The following is a 22,400-nucleotide window of genomic DNA, read 5'->3' on the forward strand; positions in this document are numbered from 1 at the left end:
TTACTTCTTTTTTGCAAAACAAAAAGCAACATGAAAACATGGTTCCTCCAGAAACAGAGATCTCTTGTCTCTGGGCCAGCGGTTCTGTAAGAGCTCCTGGCCTTGGGCTGCCTCTGGGTGGGGCCCTGACAGTCCATCTATTTTTGACTTGCCATGTAGCTGTGGCATGCATCCTGTGACTCTGTGGGGCCACCTCCAGAGGTAGTGAACCCGCCCCTTCTCTGTCCTTGAGCTGAGTTCCTGCCACAGTGCACCAGTATCTCCCTCAGCCTGACGACCTGTAAGGAGGACCACACAGACACACTAAGGCCTCTGACTAGTGTACTTGAGTCTGCCCCCCAGGAAGGATGGCTACCATCTCCCATCTCAATGACCCAAGGGACTCATAGGCTACTGGCACCTGGGAAGAGGAGGCCCAGACCCCAAGGCCTCACCCATGTTTAACACGACTGTGCCCCTGACTCAGTATGGCTTCTCAAAGGTGGAATGGGGGTAACTAGGCCTGTGGCTGCAGCTGGGTCCCGCAGGAGAGCCGTGTAAAACTCAGCCACGACCCAAAGGCTTGCCGCTCCCACCAAGGCCCTGAGATGAAGTAGGCTACGTTGCCAGCCGCCTTGGAAGCCCCAGACTCCTCGGCAGCCATGACCGTAGATGATCAGATCGCTGGTTCCTTCTGGAAGAGCAGGTAACCTGGCAAACAGGCGGCTCAGACCAGCACAGGTGCCACTCAAACTTCATGGGAGGCACCTGGGGCCTGTGACCCAGGAAAGGACCAACTTGGCACACAAATGTGGACACATAAAAGGGTCCTCTCAAACTGAACCTGGTTCCTCCCTTAGACGGCAGTAGCCACCAGTCTTGACCTTTGAATCGTGCCCCCTTGGGTCATTCCTGAAGAGGAGGAGGACAGTGAAACGCCATGTCCCTAGGTCACCCCTTTGCATTCCCATGAACCTGGCCAAGTCCAGGGAACCATGAGAGTGGGCCTGGACCAAACATCCAGATAAGCGTCCCAAGGGACACACAGTGAGAGCGGGGCAGCTGGAACCATGTGTAGAAGCCACTTTCACATGTGTAGGAGCAGCTGCTCCTTGGAAGGCTGGCCAGACAGTGGAAGAAAGCGACTTGGCTCGGCCATGCTTACGTGGCCTGGCCTAAAGCCCCTCCCTGCTGCAACTGGCATGGCCAGTTGCACACTAGCCTCCAAAAGCTGAGCTCCCCTTCACTGTGACGCCCAAATCTGCACCCAGGGCAGAGCAGCAGCCTGTTTGCACCACATGGGAGGCACACAGCGTTGTCCCCCGTGCCTGTGATGACGTCCCCCCCTCCCAAGTATGCATCCCCAGCCCAGGTGAGCTGCCCTGGCTTTGGGGGTGACAGTTGTGGAAGGGATTGCCCGTGGTCTCCTTGTTTGCTACAGATGGATTTCATTCTGTGACAACTATTCTCGGTGTTCTGTTAGGGTTCCATTCCCACTGGAGGGGGACCCAGTCACTGCTTCCGGAAGGGAAGGCGCTCTTGTCCGTGAAGCCCCTCCACATGGCCTGAGGCAGTTCACCCAACTGCCTAGGGATCCTCGTTTTGGAACTTTCTGTGGCCCAAGATTGGCCTCTAACTCTGAGCACTCAGTTCTCTTCAGAGCCTGAGTCCTCTGGAGACAGACTGTAGGTTAGAGACCCCGCCTGTGGCCCTCTCGTGGGGGCTGTTTTGGGGTTCATTCAGGTTCCCACCCTTACGGGGTGGCCACTGAATCTGCCCACCTGCCTGCCCTGATCTTGGTCAAGGAGAGGTCTAGCCTCGCTCTGCTGGGGCAGTTCTGCACCTGCAGACCAGACCCTCCGGGCCTGGGCCCTGCAGCTTCTGAGTTTTTTCCACCTCGGGACATGGAGAGCCACACTGTCTGTGGCCTTCCTGCACAGGACCCGAGGCCAGTTACTGCCTACCTTTCCCAGAGGCTCCTTGGGTGCCGGGAGGATCCACAGCTCTCCCGGGAGAAAACTTGAACACAAGCCACTGAGCCTAGTCCTGTGGGCTCTGCACTGTATACACCAGGCTCTGGGCACAAGTTCTGCCCTGGAGGGGGCATAGACCCATCTGGGGGTCATTCCCAAGGCCACACAGCAGCAGTGGTCAGGGGCCCGAGGGCCGTGTGCTGTTTGGGACAGTGGCTGTCCTCAACCTGCTGAGCCAGTGCCGTCCGTCACCCAAGATCTCAGTAGCAGTTTGCTGGAGCTCTCTCAGATCTGAGGGTGGCAGTCGACTTAGCCACACCCCCTCCAACTGTCACTCCTGGGAGGGCACTGCAAATCCAAGGGGGCGGTCAGGTGAGCCCAGGGTAGAGCCTGTGGCCTGAGGGAGTCTCCCGGAGTTTGTTCTTGCTCTCAGGAGGTCGAGCAATCTCAAAACTCGGTCTGTACAGTGCCCCGGCGTCGAGCCGTGGGGGCGTCAGCCCAAACCCGTGGAATGAGCTCAGCGTGGATGTGGTACTCCAGCCGCCCGGGGCAGGTGCCCTCCCGCCCCTCCTGCTGGCCGTCAGGAGGCGCTGAGGGCTCAGAAGCGGGCCCCTCCACTGAGTCCTGTCCCGGCTCTTCCCAGCAGCCCCTCCTCTCATGATGCAGGGCTGAGTTTCCGACAGGCCTGGAAGGCACCATGGTCACCAGAGCTGTCACCAGGGAAGTTCCCTGCTGGGAAGTTCGCACGCTGGGAAGTTCCCTCAACTGCCCTCCACGTCGGTTGAGGGCGGAATTCTCAGGGGTGAATGAGCCTCGATCTCCAGGCCTTAGGAAGTGACTGTTGGGAACTGCCCCCTCATTACCCTGTCCTCTCCTGGGCTCTTTCCGGACGTGATCCCCCCTGAGCACTGGGGACAGGGACTCACTGATCCAGACTTGAAGAAGGCTCTCTCTGGGGAGGTATTGGCACCCGCCCCATGACGTTGTCAGGCTGCCCTGGGGGCGTGGGCAGCTGGCTCTGGGCATGGTCTAGTTTTAAGTCCTGCCAGGACACCTCCAAGCCTGTCCCCTGCCCACAGTGGGGGCTCAGGAACCCTTTCAAAATGTTCTCCAGGGACACATTCCCGTGCTCTGCCCCTTGAGAAGGGCCCCTGCCCGCCTCCTCCTGCCCCTCCCGGGCCCTGTCACCTGTGGTATTGGTTCTGCCCTGTCTGCCCAGGGTCCCTCCAGCACAGGGACCTTTCTGGACGCTCAGATGACATTCAGGAAACTCCACCAATGGCTCTGTGGGGGAGGAGGGCGGTCCTCCTGTCCAGGGCTGTGGGGCTCCCCACATAGGTGGCCCTGGGAACAGGTGCAGAGTGAGACCAGGTGTCAGCGGTGCTGTGTGGGTTCAGTCGCTCACACCGTCTCCCCAGAAGCCTCTGCTGCCTCCATGGATCCTCCTGGATCTCGGCACAGCCACACGCCTGGAGACGGGTGTCCTCGGCAAATATGCCCAGGGCCCGAGGGGCAGAGAGCCACCTGCTCCCGGCTTGCACAGCCCCCACTGGCCGGCGGCTCCACCCTGAAAGGCCTGAGCCCCCCATCTTCTCCTCAGGCTGCCAAGGTCACCAGGCTCGGACCTAGGACTGGACAGAGCCCTGGGCCAGGTGCTGCCATCCAGCTCCCTGTGGGGCCAAAGGTAGTGAATGATGGCTTCTCTTTTCTTGTCTTTTGAAATCCCACATCCTTTCTGGTTGTTAAGTAAGCACCATTTGTTTTTGTTTTTGTTTTTGTTTCTGTTTTTTTTTCCGACAAGAGTGAGTCATGCTCATTACAGACTCATTGGGAACTTTCAAAAAGGATCCGGGGGAAAGAAAGAGCTCCTAGAGCCCCAATCCCTGGAGAGAAGGTGGATCTTGGGGTAGACTCAGGACTTTCCTCCCTTCAGCCCAGCAGCCTCCACGTTGCCCGAGTCTTGAGAAGGGAGCCTTCACGTTGCCCGGTCTCCTCCTATGCACGTGGCTGCTTTAAACCTGGGAGGAACCTCAAGTCCTGGGCTTTCAGGCACTTCTAGGTTTTTCTGCAGATTAATTCCTAGAAGTGGGATTCAGGGCAAGCCAGCCGTGTCCCTGGCGAGGGGCCCCTGGCAGCACGGAGGCCTCGGGCTTCCTGTCTTTCATAATGCTCATGCCATCTGCGCTCGTGGGCACTCAGCTTTTGCTTCTTTTATTGGCCTTGAGGTGGCATCTGAGCTGCCTTTTCCACACCACCTGAGCCACATGGGTGCCTGTCCCACCTGCAGGCCTCAGGGAGCTCCCGCCCCCGTCCACATGCAGCAACCACCTCAGAGACAGGAAGCGAACGGGGCCGGCGTGCTCGAGGGGCGAGAGGGCAGGCAGGGGCTGACCAGGTGAGCCAGGCCCGGGGCGGGGGCCACCTGGAAGGCACGTTCCCTGCAGTGTCACGCCGGAGCGGAGGTCCCAGCTGCCTGCCAGGGAAAGCTGAAGAGAAGCTGGCCCAGGGGAAGGGCAGGGGCTGTGGCTGCTGCAGGGAAGGGAGCTGGGAGCACACCAGGCTGCAGGTGCTGGGACCCCTCTGCCCGAGAGCAGCAGGGAGCCAGGAAGTTTTCCAGGGCTCTCTCTGGTCACTCTGGGCAGCTGAACTGGCTTGGGGCCTGGCTGAGGGAAAGAAGCTCCAGGTGAGCGAGTTGAGGACAGGCAGAACACGGGTGGAGGACGTGCTGGGGCCACAGGTGGACTGGCCCTGGCGCAGTGGCTCTGGGGGCTGGAAGGTGCAGGCTGGCTTAAGTCCCTGCTGTCGACCTTCTCTGGCCCTTATCTGGGGCTCAATCGCCTCAGGCCACCCTGACCCCACCTCCTCAGCTAGTGGTCCTGACTTCAGGCTCCCTGGTCTCACCTCACTTCCTCCAGGAAGCCCTCCAGACCCACTTCCTCTGGCACCTTCAGCCCAGGTTAGGAAGGCAATGGATTCAGAATGGCTTTTGCCATCTCCATGAAAAGCATTTGAAGAACTGGTTTCCAGAGGGGTTTCGATCTCCCAACAAAACCAACTCCTCCAAATACCTTAGCAGTTCCTGAGGGGAGACTTTATGGAGGTCCTTGAGATAGGTACCCAGGCCTCACCCTGCAGCTAAGGAGCAGGGGCCATGGGGTGCTCAAGGGTGGGGAATGGGAGGTCAGCAGAGGCCAGGCATGAAGGAGCTGAGACCAGGACTGAGTGTGGAGCCAGTGGGTCCCCAGGATGTGCCTCCTGAGTGGTTTGGCCAGTGCGTCTTGGAGAGCAGATGGGCAGCTCAGACTGGGATGGAAGGGGACAGAGGAAGATGGGGTGGGGTGGGCCTGGCACAGGGCCAGGGATGATGGACAGTAGAGGATCTGGGGACATGGAATGAACTTGGCTCACGGAACAGGGCCCTGCGGTCCTCAGGGAAGTTAATACCACTCAGGTCAGGCACCCCTGCAGTGCCCGCTGCCACAGGGAGGACGAGGCCTTCTTACTCATGGTGGCCCTGCTCCCACCTGCCCACTCGACCCCACATATGGATATGGGTCTCGCCGCCCTGCACAGCGAGCGCTGCCGGGCCAGGCATCCTGTGGGGCACAGACCTGGAGGTGAACAGGGCCAGGAGGACCTGCTGCCCTCGGGAGCCTTCACTCCAGGCAGAGGCAGAGGCCCTGGACAGAGGGTTAGTGAGGAGGGTGGTGGGGAGAGCTATGTGGAGGCTGGGTGCACACCAGGCCTGGGGCAGGGATGCTGAAAGCTGCCTGGGTCACAGAGCAACGGGAGGGCTGCTACAGGGGCCTGGCAGGCCGCTGGAGTGAGGGCCCAGGACAGGTGGGGCGACCAAGGCCTTTGCAGGTTCAGTCCCAGGTCAGGGTGGAGAAGTACCCAGGGGGGCCTCAGGAGACCCATGGGGGCCTTTGCTGGGCAGAGGGGTGGGTGGCGGCAGGGCGGGCCAGGTAGACCACCGAGGGCTCACTCGTCAGGTTGACAGGTCTGGTGATCCTGGCTGAGCAGGCAGGGGCTCTGCACCCTGAGGGAGGCCACCCAAGTGTGGGTGTGAGTCTGTGGCCGGCACCTGGGTTCGGGTGTCCAGAGAGCTCTGCGGGCCTGCAGCGACCTTGGATCCCTGCAGGTCCCCAGAGGCTAGCTGGACATGCAGCTCTGGCTCAGCCCCATGGCTGCAAAAGAGTGCACTCTCACTCGCTCCCAGGTGACCCTGGTGCAGGTGTGGACAGGGGGGACTGCTCAGGGAGGGCTGGGGGCATGAGAGGAAGGTGCTGATCTGAGCCCTGACAGGCATCAGAGGGGAGGCCAGGTGGAGGCAAGGGCAGTAGAGGCTCCGAGTCCCCACATGCCTTGAGAGGCTGCAGCACAGGAGGTGCCAGGACGTTCACCCAGGCCCAGGGGCTACTGGCCACTGGTGTTGCCTGCAGACTGACCCTTGTGTCTCAGGGGTGCTGGGCTCCCTTCCACTCTCAGCTCCTGTGAGTGTGCACAGCCAAGCAGACCCCAGGCCCAGGCCACTGAGGAGGGCAGCGCAGGGACCCCTCCCTCCTTCGCAGGCCCCATGGTGAGGGCCCTGGAGGGTTAGGGGTGGCTGAGGGGGGCTGTGGTTGAGTTTGGGGTAACCAGGGGAGTACTGGTTAGGATCAAGGAGTCCAAGGTGGGCCTGATCAGGCTGGGGGTGACTAGGGGACCTCGCAAGGCCTGACTCAGGGTGGGGTGCAAGGCGTAGCCTTCCTGTCCCTGCCAGGTCCCGAGGCACTGTGCACCATGTTGGCCCCAACCAACCACAACTTCCACCAGCCCCTCTGGTTGTCCAACCGCCTGTCACCCAGGGAGGAGCAAGAGCTGGAGCTTGGTGAGCAGGGGTCAGCGGGCAGAGTCTGGGGTACGGGCACAAAGCTGGGGGTGCCAAGGCTCCCAGACTCAGCAGGGGGTCATCTGTTCCCACTGCACTGTGCAAGGGCATCGCAGTCCCTTTAGACCCAGACAAGCCTGGGACGGCTTCAGTGGCCCCAAGGGCCTGAGGTGGGATTTGCTGGCAGCCCCCTTCTGTCCCCCACCAGCCCATCTTCACTCCCCCTTACTCACGTCCTTCCTCACATCCAAGGACAAAGAGGGCTCAGAGCCTCCTGGAGCAGGTAGGGTCAGCTGGGTGCCACCTGCCAACCAGCTTCTCAGAGATCTTGCTGCTGCTCCTCTGCTGCCAGTCCTTGGGGCTTTGGGGACCCAGAAGAGGTGGTGTGGGTCTTCCAAAAGCCATTACAGACACATCTGGGCTGATTGGCAGCCCCAGGGCTGACCAGGTGGACAGTCAGTGGATTTTATGGGGTGAATGACCGCATAGATCTATGAGCAACAGAGTTCCAGCCCACCACACAGCCCCTCCTGGCCACCTGTTAGCGTCAGGGCTGGCGACACTCTCAATGCCAACAGCTGGCTCCTCCCCAAGGTGGCACGGGGCCAGGGTCAGGGGTGGGAAGGCGTGGGGGAGCTGCGAGGCTCAGGAGAGGATCCTGCATGGCGGTGCTGGCCTTTAGTCCCCAGGGGATCCGTGGCAGAGACTGAGCTTCCTCATGAGCAACACGCCAGGTGGGGGCGGGACCCTGACCAGAGAGACCTGCTTGGCCCACCCCGCAGCGTGACTGGCTCACAGCCTTCTGCAAATGGAAGCAGGGCTGGCTCTCCTGAGCGCACTGGCCAGGCGGAGTCTGCGGCGTCACCGCCAAGCTCCCAGGTCTCACTCTGCCTGGAGAAAAGAGCCCCACACCTGTGGTTCTGAACACACTTTTATTTGTGTTTTGAGACGTGCAGTTTAATGGCTCGTCACCCTCCTGGGTGTGAGAATGTCTTTCTTCATGCTCTCTCATGTTTGTGTCATTGACAGATTAAAAAATATCACACCTTGTTGTTTCACTCTTCTTGGGTCGTTGGTGGGCACCACCATCTTGGGTTTGATGGCCCGTAGGTCTCCTTTGTCTGGGTTTAGTTGCAGAGGGGGGCCCACTGCTGGCCGCTGTGGAGGAGACTCGGGTTAACCGAGCCCTGTGTGTCTGTGGAAGCACCTCCTCAGTCTGTCCTTGCTGTGGAGGACAGTTTGTGCTGCTGATTGCAGAAGTGGTCTCCCCGTCCCTGTTCTCTGCCACCTGGGGTCATAGAGAATAAGCCCACAGCTCCGTCACCCTTCAGACATTGCTGCTCTTTGCTATTTATTTTGGTGTGAGAAATAGGTAGGGATCCAGGTCAATGTGATCCAAACGATTAGAAATGACTTGGCACCATTGACCCATCTGTGATTTCCCTGTTGATTTGCAGTTTTGAGTTCTGGTTGTGGGTCTGGTCCCGATGCCCTGGGCTGTCAGAGCCCTGTCCCCAAGGCATTTGGCTGCACACTACCCTACTCTGAGCTGGTCGTGGTGCCTCTGTGACATGTCCCTGCACTCAGCAAGGCAAGCCCTCCCTCCACATCCGTGCTTTCAGTTTGCTTTAAGTACATTTTAAAGAAAACATGATGGCAGGTCCGGGGAGGGGTCCTCGCAGGAACGGGTGTGGGCTGCGGGGGTCTCCTGCCCCGGGTGGACAACAGCGCCTCCAGGGCGGGGTACTGCCACTGCAGCCCCGCCTCTCCTTTGCACCCGCGAGGGTCATGGTGCGGGTCACTGCGACTGGTGGGCAGAGTGTACTGCTTCCCTGCTTCTGGGCCCTCTGCAGATTTTTCAGACTCGGGGTTCCTAGGAGACACGGAAAAGTGCTGGAGTCACAACCCCCACTGGGAGGTCCACCTGGTCAGCAAAGCCAGGGCCATGCTGGTCACCGAGCAAAGCCTGGTGTTGGAGAACATCCGCATCCACCTGTGTGACCACAGCCAGGTAGGCCGGGACTCGCCCACGGCGTCTGCCCCAGAGTCACGGGGCTCTGAAGCCTGAGCCCCGCTCGGCTCACCTCATGGCTCACCTCCATTCCGCCCCCGAGGCTCCCACGGGCCTCTGCCATCCTGAGGTGCCAGGTGTGAGGGAGTCAGGGCACGGGGGTCAGGAGCAGGTGGAGGAAGCTCCTGCCCGCTCAGGGCCTCCTCCTGCCTGCCTGCTGATGCTCACCAAGGCTCCCGGGCTCAGGACTCCTGCAATTGCTCTCCAGCCAACTGTGGGATGTGGGGCAGCAGGACCCAGACTTGTTCCTCCAGACCAGCCTGATGGCCTGAGCCGCCACCAGAGGTTGCTGCGGTCCTGAAGTGGGTGAGGCTAGCCTGATCCCATCCCCCAAATTTCTGCTCCAGTCTTCATTTCCATCCTCTGGAGGCTGCTGGCCACACCCGTGGGCCACTCAGGAAGATTCTTTGAGGTCTGGGGAATGGCAGAGGCAGGCTGCCGCAGGCCAGGCTTGCAGAGGGAGGCTGCCCAGCACGCGGCTGGGTATGGGGACCTGCCAGGCAGGCTTGGGAGCTGGGGGTGAGGAAGTGTCCTGTCCGAGGGAACCGGCTATGCAGGGGCCAGCGTGGTGGCAGCACAGATGGGGAGTGCTCCGGGATGTAGGCAGGGTTCCGGGCGTGTTAAGGGCTCAGCCTCTGTCCTGCCCTGGCAGGGTGGGTGGAAGCAGAGTTGGGACCTGAGCTCTGAGCTCTGCCCACAGCTGGTGGTGAAGCATCGGGTGCCAGACACAGGCATGGACATCCAGAGGCTGCTGGAGCTCCTGAAGCTGGACCCCCAGAAGGCTGAGGACAAGGTCAGTACCTGGGCCAGATCCCCAGGGCCTCCCTCTGCTGCTCAGAGGCCCCCCAAGAGGGCGACCTCCCAGGCTGACAAGACACCAGCCTGACTGCGCGGGAAGCACTGAGGGGCGTGAGGGCCAACCCGCAGTCTCCTGGTCTGCGGGGAGGGTGGTTTGTCCCACTACTCCAAGTGTGTGTGGGGGACCCATGGGAGAAGGACAGGGCCTGGGCCTAGGGCCCGAGCCCCAGGACAGCACTGTCGATGGGCAGTCTGGGCTTCACCTGCAGTAGCCATTACACGTGGAGCAAGCAGGCCCCTCCCGCCCCACAGCCTGTGTGCTGAGCACCCGGCTGGGCCCTGCCTGCGGGTCAGCGCTCCCTTCTCTCTGCCCAGGCCTTCCTCTTCCAACTCTACGGGATCTTCCTTCGAGAGTGTACCGATGTAGACCTGGTGAGGAGGCACCTGACCTGCCTCCTGGAGTCCTCCCACCAGTCCTGCAGCCAGCGAGAGGTGGGTTGGTGCTCATGGCTTCCCCCTCTCCATACCGTGCCTCCTGAGGCCCCTGGCCACCTCCCAGCCCCCAGTCCTCACTGTGTGGAGATCTGTGTGACTCTCAGGTGGGGGATCTCTGCATCGGGCACTAAGTGATCCTCCCTGGGAGGATGGGGCCCAGGAGGCTGGGAGGGTGAGCACCTTGGCCTGGGACCGCTCACAGGAACCTCTGCCCACAGGGCATCGCCCTCTCTGTGGGCTTGGCGTCCACCACGCACTTGGAGCAGGTGTGGGCCCTGCTGGAGCACATGGGTCGCACCAGATTCCTGAGGTGGGCCCTCCCATCCCCAGGCAGCCAGGTAGAGACTCCCGGGTGCTGCCAGCGTGGGGCTGGGTGGGCCTCGGCTTCAGGTGTCGTTGGTGACAGGAGGGTTCTGGAGGGGCCGGCGTGCAACACAGGCTGGATGAAGCCCCTCTCTGTACTTGACGTGAATCCTGGGCTGAGGATCTGGAGTGGAGGGGCTCCCCTGATCCCAGGGCTGTGTGTGGCCTGGACTCGGTCTCTCCTCCGGGCGCTGGACCTAGAAGGGTGTGTCGAGCCGCTCATTTCCCCAGCCACTGGCTCCCAGAATCATCTCTGGGAGAAGTAGAGCACCAGAGAGCCCCAGAGGGCGATGCCTGCCGGGAAGGAGGAGGGTTCAGGGCACCAGCTCGAGGGAGTCCCTGGAGGGCAGGGCTGGTGCCAGGCCTGGGACTGGACCCCCAAGGAGCTGACCACCATAAGGAGCTGAGCAGAGGGCGTGGCCCTCCTGGGGCACAGGTGGGTGCAGGCTAGGAGGGCAGCCAGGGGGGCTGAGAAATAGAGCCCTCAGACCCTCTGCCCTCTGCCGCCCACAGCTGGAGGACCCTGACCTGCACTGGAAGTGGGTCAGCAGCACCTCCCTGCTGTGCTACGGGCAGATGGCCACACATGCCAAGGAGCGGATCCTGCCCTGGGTGGACAACATCATCTCCAGGATGGTGTACTACTTCTCCTGCAGTCACTACGTGAGCCCTGCCGGCCCTCCGCATGAGGTGGGAGGGCAGGGCGCCTCAAGCCGCCTCGCCCCAGGCCATGTGCACCACGGAGGCAGCAGGCTGAGGCCAGGGATGTGGCCTGGCCAAGCCCACCCTGGGTCTGCTTCCTGCATTCCGGGCTGGGCCGGCAGAGGGGGTGGGCACCTGCCTGCACAGCCCCGAGCCGCCGGCGGCGGGAGCGCCCCTAGTGTCTCTGCAGCTCCTGCCAGGTGCTCCTGCTCCGGCACAGGGGTGGCTCTCAACGGCCCAGAGCTGCTGGCCCCTGGGGCTGAGGTGTGTGTGTGCTGTGTGGCACACGTGGCCCCAGGAGGGGGCTGCCTGGGGCTGGCGTGAGTTGTGCGAGCTGCTGTGCCCCTGAGTGTCTTTGTGCACGGCGGCCGGCGTGCGGGGTGTGCATTGCACACCTGCACGGGTGTGTTTGTGTGTGCGTACATGCATGCTGTGACCCCTGGTCAGGGTGGCTGCTTGGGCTGCATGGCAGCTGTGGGGAACTGTCCACCACTGTCCCCTGACCCGGCCCATCCTTTAGGACAAAATCCTAGAATCGAGCTTCCTTTCCGCGTCCATCCTGCTCACAAGGGTGCTCAGGCCGAAATACGGCGCCCAGAACTACAAGTTCGCTCAGACTCCAGAGCTCATCCAGTGCCTCCTGGTGAGCGGTGCCCCCAGGGCTGCAGGGGGCGGGCAGGCCCGCAGCTGGTCGGGTGCAGTGCCACTGCCACATCGGCCCCTGCTCTACCCTCCCAGTGCATCCTCCAGAAGGAGCCCGACTTCCTGGTCACCCTCTGCCGGCAGAAGATCATACTGGTCATTGTGGGCCTGAGGTGACTCCCCCTGGGGTCCAGGAACAAAGACAGGCCAGGCCCTCTGAGTGTGGAGAGGGGGTCAGTGTGCAAAAGGATGCAAGAGCTGGGGTGAACTCCAGGGCTGGGGCCAGGACACATTCCTTCTGGAGGGCTAGGTCTGCTCTGTTCCCCGCCCAGACAGGTGGTTGTGTCCTGGTCGCACCTGAGCCTGACCCAGGTGACATGCTGGGCGCTGATCCTGGTCAAGCCCTGGCCTTGTCACCATAGAGTCCTGACCTGGCCACAAACAAGTTCTGGTCTTGTCACCAGTTGCCCTTGATCCCACTCACAGCCCTGACTGACCCCAGAGTAATCCCTAAGTTTTTCACGAATACCAAAGAACCCGAGAGAGTGGAGCCCCTTGGGATGGCTTGCTGCAGTCCCTGTCCCTAGAGGCCCTTCCCAGGACAGTAAGTGCCATTCCCATACCCTCCCCAGGCAGTGTCAGGAGTGTCACTGTCCAGGTCCACTTCCAGGTCCCAAGTTGAGCCAGTCTGTCCTCACCAGGAGCCCCCTTTTTTTTGGTGGGGGGAAGGTACCGGGGATTGAACTCAGGGACACTGGGCCACTGAGCCATCTCCCCAGCCCTATTTTGCATTTTATTTAGAGAGAGGGTCTCACCGAGTTGCGTAGTGCCTTGCTTTTGCTGAGGCTGGCTTTGAACTCGTGATCCTCCCATCTCAGCCTCCCAAGCCGCTGGGATTATAGATGTGGCCACTGTGCCCAGCACCAGGAGCCTGCTTCAGCCAGAGTTTGGCCCCAGCCCAACAACCCTGCAAAGCCTGGTCTTTGGTTTCTTGTAGCAACCTGCGGCCCAGCCTCAAGCCCCTGGTCAAGTCCAGGATCCTGCAGACCTGCCTGCAGAGTGTGTACCTGCTGCCCCCCACAGAGGAGTTGAAGAGCAAGTCCCCTCCAATGGAGCCAGCCCCGGATGTCATGGTGACATTGTGCTCCTGGGCCTTTCCCCCTCCTCCTGCGTGGCGGGTTCTGGGTACTGGCCTGGCTGTCCAGCCCTGCCTGGGAGGGCAGAAGAAGGAGTTAGGGTCCAGCCTTTGTTCCTGGCTGACTTTGACCTTGGAAACACCCTGAGTCTTGGTGTTCCAGCCTAAGGAGGCTGGTCAGGCTGCTGGTGTTCCATGAGGCGTGGCCTGCCCAGCGGCTTTTGGAGTGCGGGCAGCACCCTTATCCTCGGGCACTCCTCACCCGGGCTACACAGGCCCGGGTCTTTCCTTGCCAGGACCCTGAGGCAGGGACAGGCTGATGGTCACAGGCCTCAATTGCTCCCGCCTGGACCCAGCATGCAGCAGGGTCACCTCACACTCCATGACCCGAAGCACATCCCAGGGTGCAACCAAGGCTGGGTCAAGCCCTTTGTCCACAGGGAGGAGCAGCTGAGCTGGGAGGTAGCCCCAGGGGCCAGGCTGCCAGTGTCGGTGCCGGCACAGAATCCTGGATGGCTAGGCTCTGTGGAAACAGCAAAGCAAGTAACAGGCCCTCAGGCCAGACACACGCCACACCTGACAGGGACAGCCTGGTCAGCAAGCAGTGGGCAACAGCCGAGGTCAAAGGCCAACTGGGGGCTGCCCTGTGCACCTTGGGCTGCGTCCCCCAGCAGACCCCCAGGCAGAGGATCCTGGACAGCTGCAGAGAGCCCAGGAAAGCAGGTCTGCCTTCCTCAGAGTCTCCTACGAACGGGAGCGTGCTGACTCACCATGAGGGTCTTGCCAGCTTGTGTCCTGGCTTGTGCCAGCAGTCCACTCCTGGTACAGTAGGGTGGCATTGCCTTCATGGACACTGGCTGGTGGCATAGGTCGTTCCAATTTGGGCTGTTAGAGATGAAGGAGCCAGGAGTGTGTGGCCAGGTCTTTAGGGGGTTTGTTTCTGCTGAGTTGCTAGTGAGCTCACGGGGGCTCGGGTTTAACTGATGAGCCAGCCGTCGGACGGCTCTCCAGAGGGTGAGGGTCGGATGCTCCGGGTCCTGGACAGTGCCACGTGGTCAGACCTTGGTTCTCAGTCTCCTTCTGTCTTCCCACGCTCCCAGCCATTCTGTGGTCTCTCTGGGGAGGCAGCTGTCCAAGCCTCCTGGCTCATTTTAAAACTGAGTTACTTCTGTGGCTCTTAAGTGGTTTTTAGAGTTACTTTTGATTCCAGATGTGAGCCCTTTGTCATCAGACCTGTGATTTGGACCTATTTTCTCCCAATTTGTAGCTTCCTCTTCTCTGTTCAAGTTGCTAATGTGGAGGGAATCCAGCTTGGTTATTTTTTCTGGTGGGAGGTGGAATAGTGCAGCTTCTTGAGAAAAGAGTTTGGTGACTTGTTAAACTGTGGCGACCCCAGGGACTCGCGCACAGAAACTGAGCTCTGTGTCTGAGCAAGAGCTGTGCACAGGGCCTCGGTGCATTGGGCCCAAGTCCACTAACACAGTGTTTCAGATGTTCTATTTTCTGCTAGAAGTTTTGTTCTTTTGGAGGTGACACCTGGGCTCTGTCGGGGTCTGTCTGGACAGCTGTACCAAGTACCGTAGCTGGTGTTTCACTGATACCACCATGGGCACCTCCCAAGGTCCCCTCTGGAGGCCCCCTCCTGACGCCATTGTCCTGGAGCCGAGACGTCAGCGTAGAGCCTGGGGGGACAGAGACGCTCAGGTTGTAATGGTTCAGGCCCTACTCTGAGCTGGTTTTGTGAGGTTCACCGTGTGGATTGGAGTTTAACTCTGGGCATGAACACCCAGGACTGCAGAAGCACGTGGTACCAGACCCTCCTGGCTTGATTCAGTCACCTCGTTGAGGATCAGCCTGCACAGACGCAGGGCTCTCCTTCTAATCGCTTCGCCCTGCCTCCCGATCTGTGATCCGCCACCGTCACACTGCCTCGGTGGCAGGGGTGCAGTGGACTGCAGTGCAGGACCCTTGAAATTCGCACGGGCATCCGGCCCCAGGCGACGTGATGGACACCCTCACACGGGGCCTGCGGTGGCTCGTCTGCCTTCTCCTTGTGAGGATGTGGAGCCGGTGGTGCCCCGCTCCTGGACTCCCGCAGACGCCTGTTCCTGTGGCCCGTGAGCCACGGGGTGCACGGCGTTCTATTCCAACAGCCAGGATGGACCGAGGGCTCTCTGGGTCCCGGGGTCAGGTTGCTCAGACGCCCGCGTTGGCCCTTGTTCTGGTTGCTTCTGCTGTCCTAGCTCCTGCATTTCCAGAAGAGTCTAGGATCAGCTGGTGAAGTGCAGTCTGCCCACTGGAGTCTGACTGGCTGCACGCACTCTGAGGGTGTGGGACCGGCTAGCTGCTTGGGGGTGGTCAGGCCATTTCCACTCTCCTGCCGCTGTCCTGCATGTCCCTTGGCCAAACTTTCTTTCCTATTTCCCATTTTCCGTGGTGTTGGGACGTTTCCTTGCTGGTGCTCGTGAACACAGTGTCTCGCGTCCTGCCTGGCCGCACCCTCCTCCAGGGTTCCCGGATCCCACAGGCTTGGACACATGGCTTCCTTGCCTGAAGGTGGTCCATCCCTCCTTCCTGGTGGAGGTTCTCCCTCTCTATCCTCAGCCTGCTGCCCTCGCTCGGGTTAGGATCAGGGTCAGAGTCAGGGTCCAGCAGATGGGCAGCAGGGCACGTGCTCCTCCAGGGCCCCTGGGGTGACCCATGTTGGTGCGATGTTTCCACTTTCACTCGGTTTGATTCCTGGGTTCTCTGATTTCAGCTTCTATTCTCTCTTTGACCTGCTGACGACTTAGAAGTATGCTGATCACCTTCACATATGTCTCCATTTCTGTCAGGAAAATACTTTTCATGGTGCAGATCCCTTCAGATCCATTGGCCCGGAACGTGGCTGGTGCTGGTGCCCAGCTGTGTGTCCCTCTGAGGAGCAGTGTTCTGCTGTCCCTCGGGCACCTGGCACCATCAGTGATGGGAAGGGATGCCCATGCTGGCCACAGCTGCACTGTCCACCCCTGTGTTCCGGAGGTGGCCGCTGGATTTCAAAGCTGTTATGAGGCCATAAAGACGGAGGCCTCGGTTGTCTGGTTGGTGTTGCAGGAAGGCGGTCTTCACTGCTGGCCCCTGCAGCGCCTGCCCCTGCCGCCCCGGCCAGGTCAGCGCTGGCCTTCCCTCTGGCCCCCGTGGTCGACCTTGGCACCGTTACTCCTGCAGTGGCTCCTTGGGAAGCGCGTGAAGCGGTCTGGCTGGGTTCCGCCTCTCCGCGGAGGTGAGGCCCCAGGCATTTGCCCTACGGCTGTCTTGCTAGTTGTTTCTCTCCGTCCGTCTTTGTCCCTCTTTTCCTCTCTTTCTGCCTTTTCAATCAGAAGTTCAATCAGTAGAACTTCTCTCTCAAAATATTTTCTTAGTCGTTGATGGACCTTCAGTTTCACATATTTCTTCGTATGCGGTGCTGAGGATGGAGCCCAGGGCCTCGCGCAGACCAGGCCAGCCTCCAGGCCAGCCTCCACCGCGGAGCCTGGGCCCCGCCCTGCGGAGCGTCTTTCGATGCACCGTTCACGGCTTTGCCGTTACGTGCTGCTGTGCCCAGGGTGGCTTGGGCCTGCGATCTGCGTCTTTGGTGTGTTTCTCCATCTGTGCTGTCCTGTCCAGCTGTCCCAGGTCACCCGCCCGCTCTAGCACAGTTGTCTGCAGCCACGCTTGCGCCTACCCTTCCTCCGTCAGTCCATCCCTCAGTCCATCTCTTGATCTTGAGAAAGTGTGGGGCCCAGGAGGTCCTGGCTTGCACTCCTGGTGGAGTGTGTGCGTGCGCGTGTGTGTAGGTGGCGGTGGCACAAGGACGTGGGCCATGGTGAGTGAGACTGGGCTGTGGCCAGCGGTGTCCTGCTCAGGCCGACATGACCAGCAGCTGCACCAGCCCTCGGAGCACTGGACACGGTCCCCTCACCCCTGGGTGACTCTCCAGCCCCTGCTGGCCTCCCCACGCCCTCGGCAGCCCCGTCCCGCCACTCTGTGCCTGTGGGAGGGAGGGACCTCAGTGCAGCGAGGAGCCGCCCACCCCAGGACCCCAGGGATGGTTGTCCGCCATCTGCTGACCTCCTCCCCACACGGACACACTGCCTGGACCTGTTCTCTGGATCAGAGATTTCCACTGAAGCTCTGGCGTCCCCGTCCCCTGGGGGGCCAGGACACACCCAGTGAGCACCCTGCTCCTGAGAGGGAATCGAGGCTACGGAGTCACCTAGGAGGGCACGGCAGCAGCCGCAGAGCTCACCTGTGCCAGCTGCGTCCGTCACCCTGGGCGAGACCCTGGCAGAGTGCCGGGCAGCCGCTGAGGGCCTGCAGCACATCGGACCCGAACTCCCCCCGGCGGCTGACTCCCTCGCTAACAGCCCCCAGTCCCTAGGCAGCTCCCAGGGCCCAGAGGGCACCAGGGTGGACAGGGCAGCAGGTCTGTAGGTGGCTGGACCTGCTGAGTTCCACAGACCTGAGGTTCCCAGGAGAAAAAGCAGGGCCAGAGGAAGGAGGACACCTGTGTCCTCAGGAGCCCAGTGCCCAGGGCAGCAGAAGGAAGAAGCCTGGCAGCAGGCACAGGAGCTCGGGGGTGGGGGGACCGCAGGGCCAGCGATGGCCCGAGCAGCAGGGACGTGCTCGCACACACACGTGCACATGGTCGTCTCCTGGAGTCACCAGCATCAGAGCCTGACCTGGCCTGGCCTGTCCTGGGTGGGAGGACAGCCCAGGGAGGAGCAGCAGCTTGGGGCAGGGGGCCCACCTGTGACACCGGCTGACCCCTCTCCGCCAGGCGCTGTACGGGAAGACGGAGAGAGCCCTGAACCTGCTCCTCCAGAACTTCTTCCTGGAGAACCCGAGCATGGACGAGCTCTGCTTCCTCCTGCAGGTGAACCCCGCTCCGGCTAGCCCTCCCGGTCCCCAGGGCTGCTCGGTGTCCCTCCTGGCCGGTGCCCTCACGCTGCCCACCTGTCGATGTCATTGTTCAGCAACCAGACGGCATTGTTCCCCACTTCAGTCACTGAGCACGATAAAGGGCACTCGAGGGGGGTCCCGCTCCGTGCTCGGCTCCTCCCTGGGCAGGCGGGCCAGAGTCAGCCATGCCGCTGAGGTCCCCCACAGAGGTTGGCAGAGGGTGCCGGGCCCTGGGCTCTGTGCTTTGCCAGGATTAATCCCTCCAGTCCAGAGTGCCCCCGTGCCCTCCTCTGATGGATAAGGGAAGTAAGTGGGCTGGGAGGGCCACCCTTGCCCCGACCTCATGGGGGGCTGGAGGTAGGGAAAGGGGCCCCCAGCTTTGTGTGGGGTCAGTGCTGTCCTCACCCTTGGGGCAGCACAGTGGGCTCAGGTGTGTCCCCAGGAGAGCTGTGAGGCTCGGGCATGTGTGGGTGACAGGGGCTGGGCCTGGAGGAGCGTGTCCAGAGCTGCCCTGTGCTACTCTCACAGCTGACCTGGGGGTGGAGTTGGAGGCCAGGTGCCACCCGAGGGCCATGGAGGAGCCAGGCATGGCCTCTCTGTAGCTCTGATGGGAACTTCAGGGCAGGATGGCCCAAGGGAGGCTGGGCCGTGTGGGGCGCCAGCCCTCCTCGGCTAGAGCGTGAGGTCTGGTTTTGAGCTGTTGGCAGTGTCCGGTGCCATCCGTGCACGGTGGCCAGTGCTCTGGGTTGACTGGAGTTTGGCTGACCCTGGTGGGGACCAGGACTGCTCGGTTCAGGCCAGAAACGTCCCCTCAGCCACGCCCTGTTGTAGGCGCCCTGCGAGGGCCCCTGCGGGAGGTGTACGTGTCTAGGGGAGAGTGGCTAGTACCTGTCCTTGAGGGTCTGAGGTCAGGGGACAGGGACACTATGCGGGCAGCTGGGAACCAGCTTGGAACATGTCCTTCAGGGACAGGAACCACAGAGCAAGGGGATGGGTCCCCAGGACAGACTCTCCCTCCAGAGAGGCTCAGGAATACAGAGGGAAGAGAGACCACAGGTCCTCCCTGGTGTCCCTGCTCCAAACCCACGCGTGCTGACACAGCAGCAGACCCTGCGATCCAGGCCCGGACGCTGGCTGCCTCCCGAGTGCAGAGCCCGAAGCCTGGTGTGGCCTGCGGTGTGGCGAGGTACTTGGTCTTCGACTCCCAGCTCCTAAAGCCCTAGGCTGAGGTGCTGACTGGCCGCTGGGGGCTGGCTGCCAGGGGACCCAGCTGTGGCTGAAGGGCCACTTGCTGTCCCCATGCCTTTCTTAGAGAGGTGAGAGGCCCTGAGTCTGGCTCGACCAGGCCGGGACTCGGGAGCTCACCCTGGGCCGAGCACTCGCAGCACCCGCAGGACTGTGCAGAGAGGGCGTGGAGCCCCTGCCACCTGTCCTCCGTCCCTCTCCATCTGGGGTCTGGCTCAGCCTTCGCCATGCCCTCATGATAGGATATGAGCATACTGGTGCTCCCTGGGTCCTGAGAGGGACTCTAGAGGAGGACAGAGCCCAAGGAGCGGCTGTGAGTGGCTGGGATCTGAGTGGCCCCCATGCTCCTTGTGTGGAGATTCAATTCCCACCAAGAGGCACTAGAGGTGGAGACCTAATCCATGGTGGGGTCAAGAGGCCTCTGGGTGGCTGGAAAGGATTAGATCGGGTCCTTAGGACAAAGCCCATGACTGCATCCTGCTGGCTTCAGAAGCAGAGAGACAGAGACCAGAAGAGACACAGACGCACATGTACTCTGTGTGTCTTTCCATGTGATGCCCTGTGCTGCCTCAGGACTCTGCCAGCAAGCAGGCCATCATCAGGTGTGGCCCCTTGACCTTGGACCTATAGAACTGTGAACAAAAATGAACCTTTCTTTTTTATGAAGTACCTGCCTCAGGTATTTCATTATAGTAATGAAAGATGGGCCAATACATTTGATTTATAGCTGATTGGGTAGAAGCAACAGGCCACACCTGGGGCTTGCAATTGGCATCTGAAGTGGGTCCCTCTTGGTGACTGAGCCCTCAGTCTGTGGGATCTGACACTCCCTCCTGGTAAGTGGTGTTGGAATGGATGGAGTTGGAGAGTGCCCAGCTGGTACCCACTTCAGGATTGCTTGGTCGGTGTTGGCATGAGAGGCGAAAACACCCTGTAACTGAACGTACCGAGTGGCCTGGAGCCCCACTGTCTGTGCAGGGTGGGGCGGAGGAGGGGTGTGGCAGCCATGCTCAGCTCTGCCCTCCCTTCTGCCACAGCACATGGAACGCTGGCTGAGGTCGGACAAGAGCCACGAGCGCAAGCGGGCGGTGCAGTCCATCTTCCTGCTCCTGCAGTATGTGGTGGACTCCCTGAGGCTCACCGTGAGTGCCCACGGCCCTGCCCCTCGTGGTCACCCAGGTGGGGGAGGACCATCAGGTTGATGCCACCAGGGGGACACCCGGCCAGGGAGCAGCCCAGGACTCCTGTGGTCTGTGTGTGCGGGGAAGGGCACTGGGGTGCACAAGGCTGTGCCGTGGCCAAGGCACAGGTAGGGTGGTCTGAGGAAATGGGGTGGAGGGCTCCCCGCAGCCAGCAGAGGCTGGGGAAGGTCGTGGACACCTCCCAGCCCTTGTGGGCCAGGTTCACCGAGGCCTGCACAGGGCTGGACTGCCTGGCCCCACAAACAGCTCTTACCTGACCCAGACTTCAGCTGCTGGGTCTCCAAGGCTGGACATCCAGAGGGGACACCACAGAAGCCCCTTTCCCCGCTGTGTTAAAGACTCCATCTCTCTACCCCACTTCACTGACGTGAAACATGCATATGGCAACAGGAACCCATGGAACGTGGTGCAGTGCACACTACATGCTTGAAAATTAATGGGAAAACTGGCCCTGGGGACTCACCTGCCATCCAGCTACTCAAAGGCTGATGCAGGAGAGCCGCAGGTTCGAGGTGTCCTGAAATAAAAATAAAACAGATTAGGGGTGTAGCTTGGTGGTAGAGCGCACCTGTGTTCAGTACTGGGGAGAATTAAAGGAAAACATGAACACCATAAAAGAATAGATATGAAACATCCAGGGATAACTAATGGGAGCAACTAGATGGATCAAATGGAGCTACAAACAAAATACAAGATCCGAAGTACAAAAGCCACTGGATCCATTTACTAGTAGGTCAGATACTGCAGAAGAAAAGGAAAAGGCCAGTGAACTCGAAGACAGAACACAGAACCTATAGGAACTAAAGGAAAAAGAAAGACTAGCCAAAGCCTCAGCAAGCTGTGAAACAATGTCAAGCTAACTGAAGTCCCAGGAGGATGGGGACAGGAGTAGGTGGCCATGGAACGTCAAAACTGACAAACCCGACGAAAAGTTTGAACCCACAGATCCAAGAGCATCAGAACCAAAACTGTTGAAAATCAGCATGAAGTAGAAAAGTCTTAAAATCCCAAAAGAAGAAGCTGTGTGCACACTAGTGTACAGGCACGTAGGGACAGGCATGGTGGCCCACGGGGAAGGTGCCCTTGGGGAGGCAGCAATGGCACTCCCTGACTTCTCATGAGTAATGGGAACAGCCCCCTTTCCAGACGAGGAAACTGAGGCCAGTGAGGTGCAGGGTCTCCCAGACCTGGGATGGGCTCCCCTGGGTCCCAGCACGGGCGCCTCCCAGAAGCTGGAGCCCCAGACAACAGAGGTGGCTCCTGCCTGCCCGTCTTGCTCACTGGCGCCCTCCACAGGAAGAGGCCACGCCCTCCATGCTGGGCCACCACATAGGCCTGCTGACTCTGCTGTGTCGGGACAGGGACAAGGTCACCCGGAGCCGCTCTCAGCAGTGTGTCTCCCTCCTCCTCCATCTTGCGGTTGAGCAGAAGGGTGAGCTGCCAGGGAGAGGGAGACGGGTGGCTCCTGGCCACCATCCTGGCTCCAGGATCTCTGGGCCTCGGGCTCACACCTGGTCTGTGAATTGGGGCGACAGTGCTGGAGAGGAGGGGCTGCCCCTGCCCAGTGGCTCCCCTGACCCTCAGCCTCATGCAGGGAGAGCGCTGGAATTCACGCCCTGGAACAAAGCAAGGCACTTTGAAGTGAAGGCCTCCAAGGAGTGGGGGATGAGGCTCTGCCGCATGGTGAAGGTGAGGCCTCCCCGCTGGGCCAGGGCAGCAGTGTGGGCAGGGCCAGGAGGAGGGCTCACGACACGGCTCTTTCCAGGAGAAGCACCCGCCTCAGTCCCTCCCTGGACTGGACGCAGGCCCCTTGGAAGTGCAGGCCCCCGTTCTTGCTGGTGTCTGCTGGGCCTCTCTAGAACTTGCAAGGGTGGCCGCCCAGCCTGATTTGCTGGGACATCGTGGTCTGGCACTGCCCTTCCATGCCAGGCAAGCCAGGAGGGTCCTGCTCCCTCCCCACACACCTGGCTCTGGGCTCAAGCTTTTCCTGGCACTGGACCAGGAG

At 60.9% G+C, this 22,400-nt stretch overlaps 1 protein-coding gene across 1 annotated transcript in view; it reads left to right on the plus strand.

Moving 5' to 3' along the window:
* The first annotated feature begins 6,734 nt into the window (after positions 1-6,734).
* LOC124994999 (maestro heat-like repeat family member 5) overlaps positions 6,735-22,400 on the plus strand; it is a 29,782-nt gene continuing 14,116 nt past the window's right edge. The window contains exons 1-12 of the mRNA XM_047567383.1: positions 6,735-6,822; positions 8,676-8,833; positions 9,594-9,686; positions 10,067-10,183; positions 10,405-10,524; positions 11,772-11,894; positions 11,990-12,066; positions 12,891-13,026; positions 17,827-17,922; positions 20,231-20,335; positions 21,692-21,827; positions 21,990-22,084. Coding sequence (XP_047423339.1) covers positions 6,735-6,822; positions 8,676-8,833; positions 9,594-9,686; positions 10,067-10,183; positions 10,405-10,524; positions 11,772-11,894; positions 11,990-12,066; positions 12,891-13,026; positions 17,827-17,922; positions 20,231-20,335; positions 21,692-21,827; positions 21,990-22,084 — 1,344 coding nt within the window. The remainder of the gene's footprint in view (positions 6,823-8,675; positions 8,834-9,593; positions 9,687-10,066; positions 10,184-10,404; positions 10,525-11,771; positions 11,895-11,989; positions 12,067-12,890; positions 13,027-17,826; positions 17,923-20,230; positions 20,336-21,691; positions 21,828-21,989; positions 22,085-22,400) is intronic.

The sequence above is a fragment of the Sciurus carolinensis genome, chromosome 1 (assembly GCF_902686445.1).
Source record: "Sciurus carolinensis chromosome 1, mSciCar1.2, whole genome shotgun sequence".
Taxonomy (NCBI): domain Eukaryota; kingdom Metazoa; phylum Chordata; class Mammalia; order Rodentia; family Sciuridae; genus Sciurus; species Sciurus carolinensis.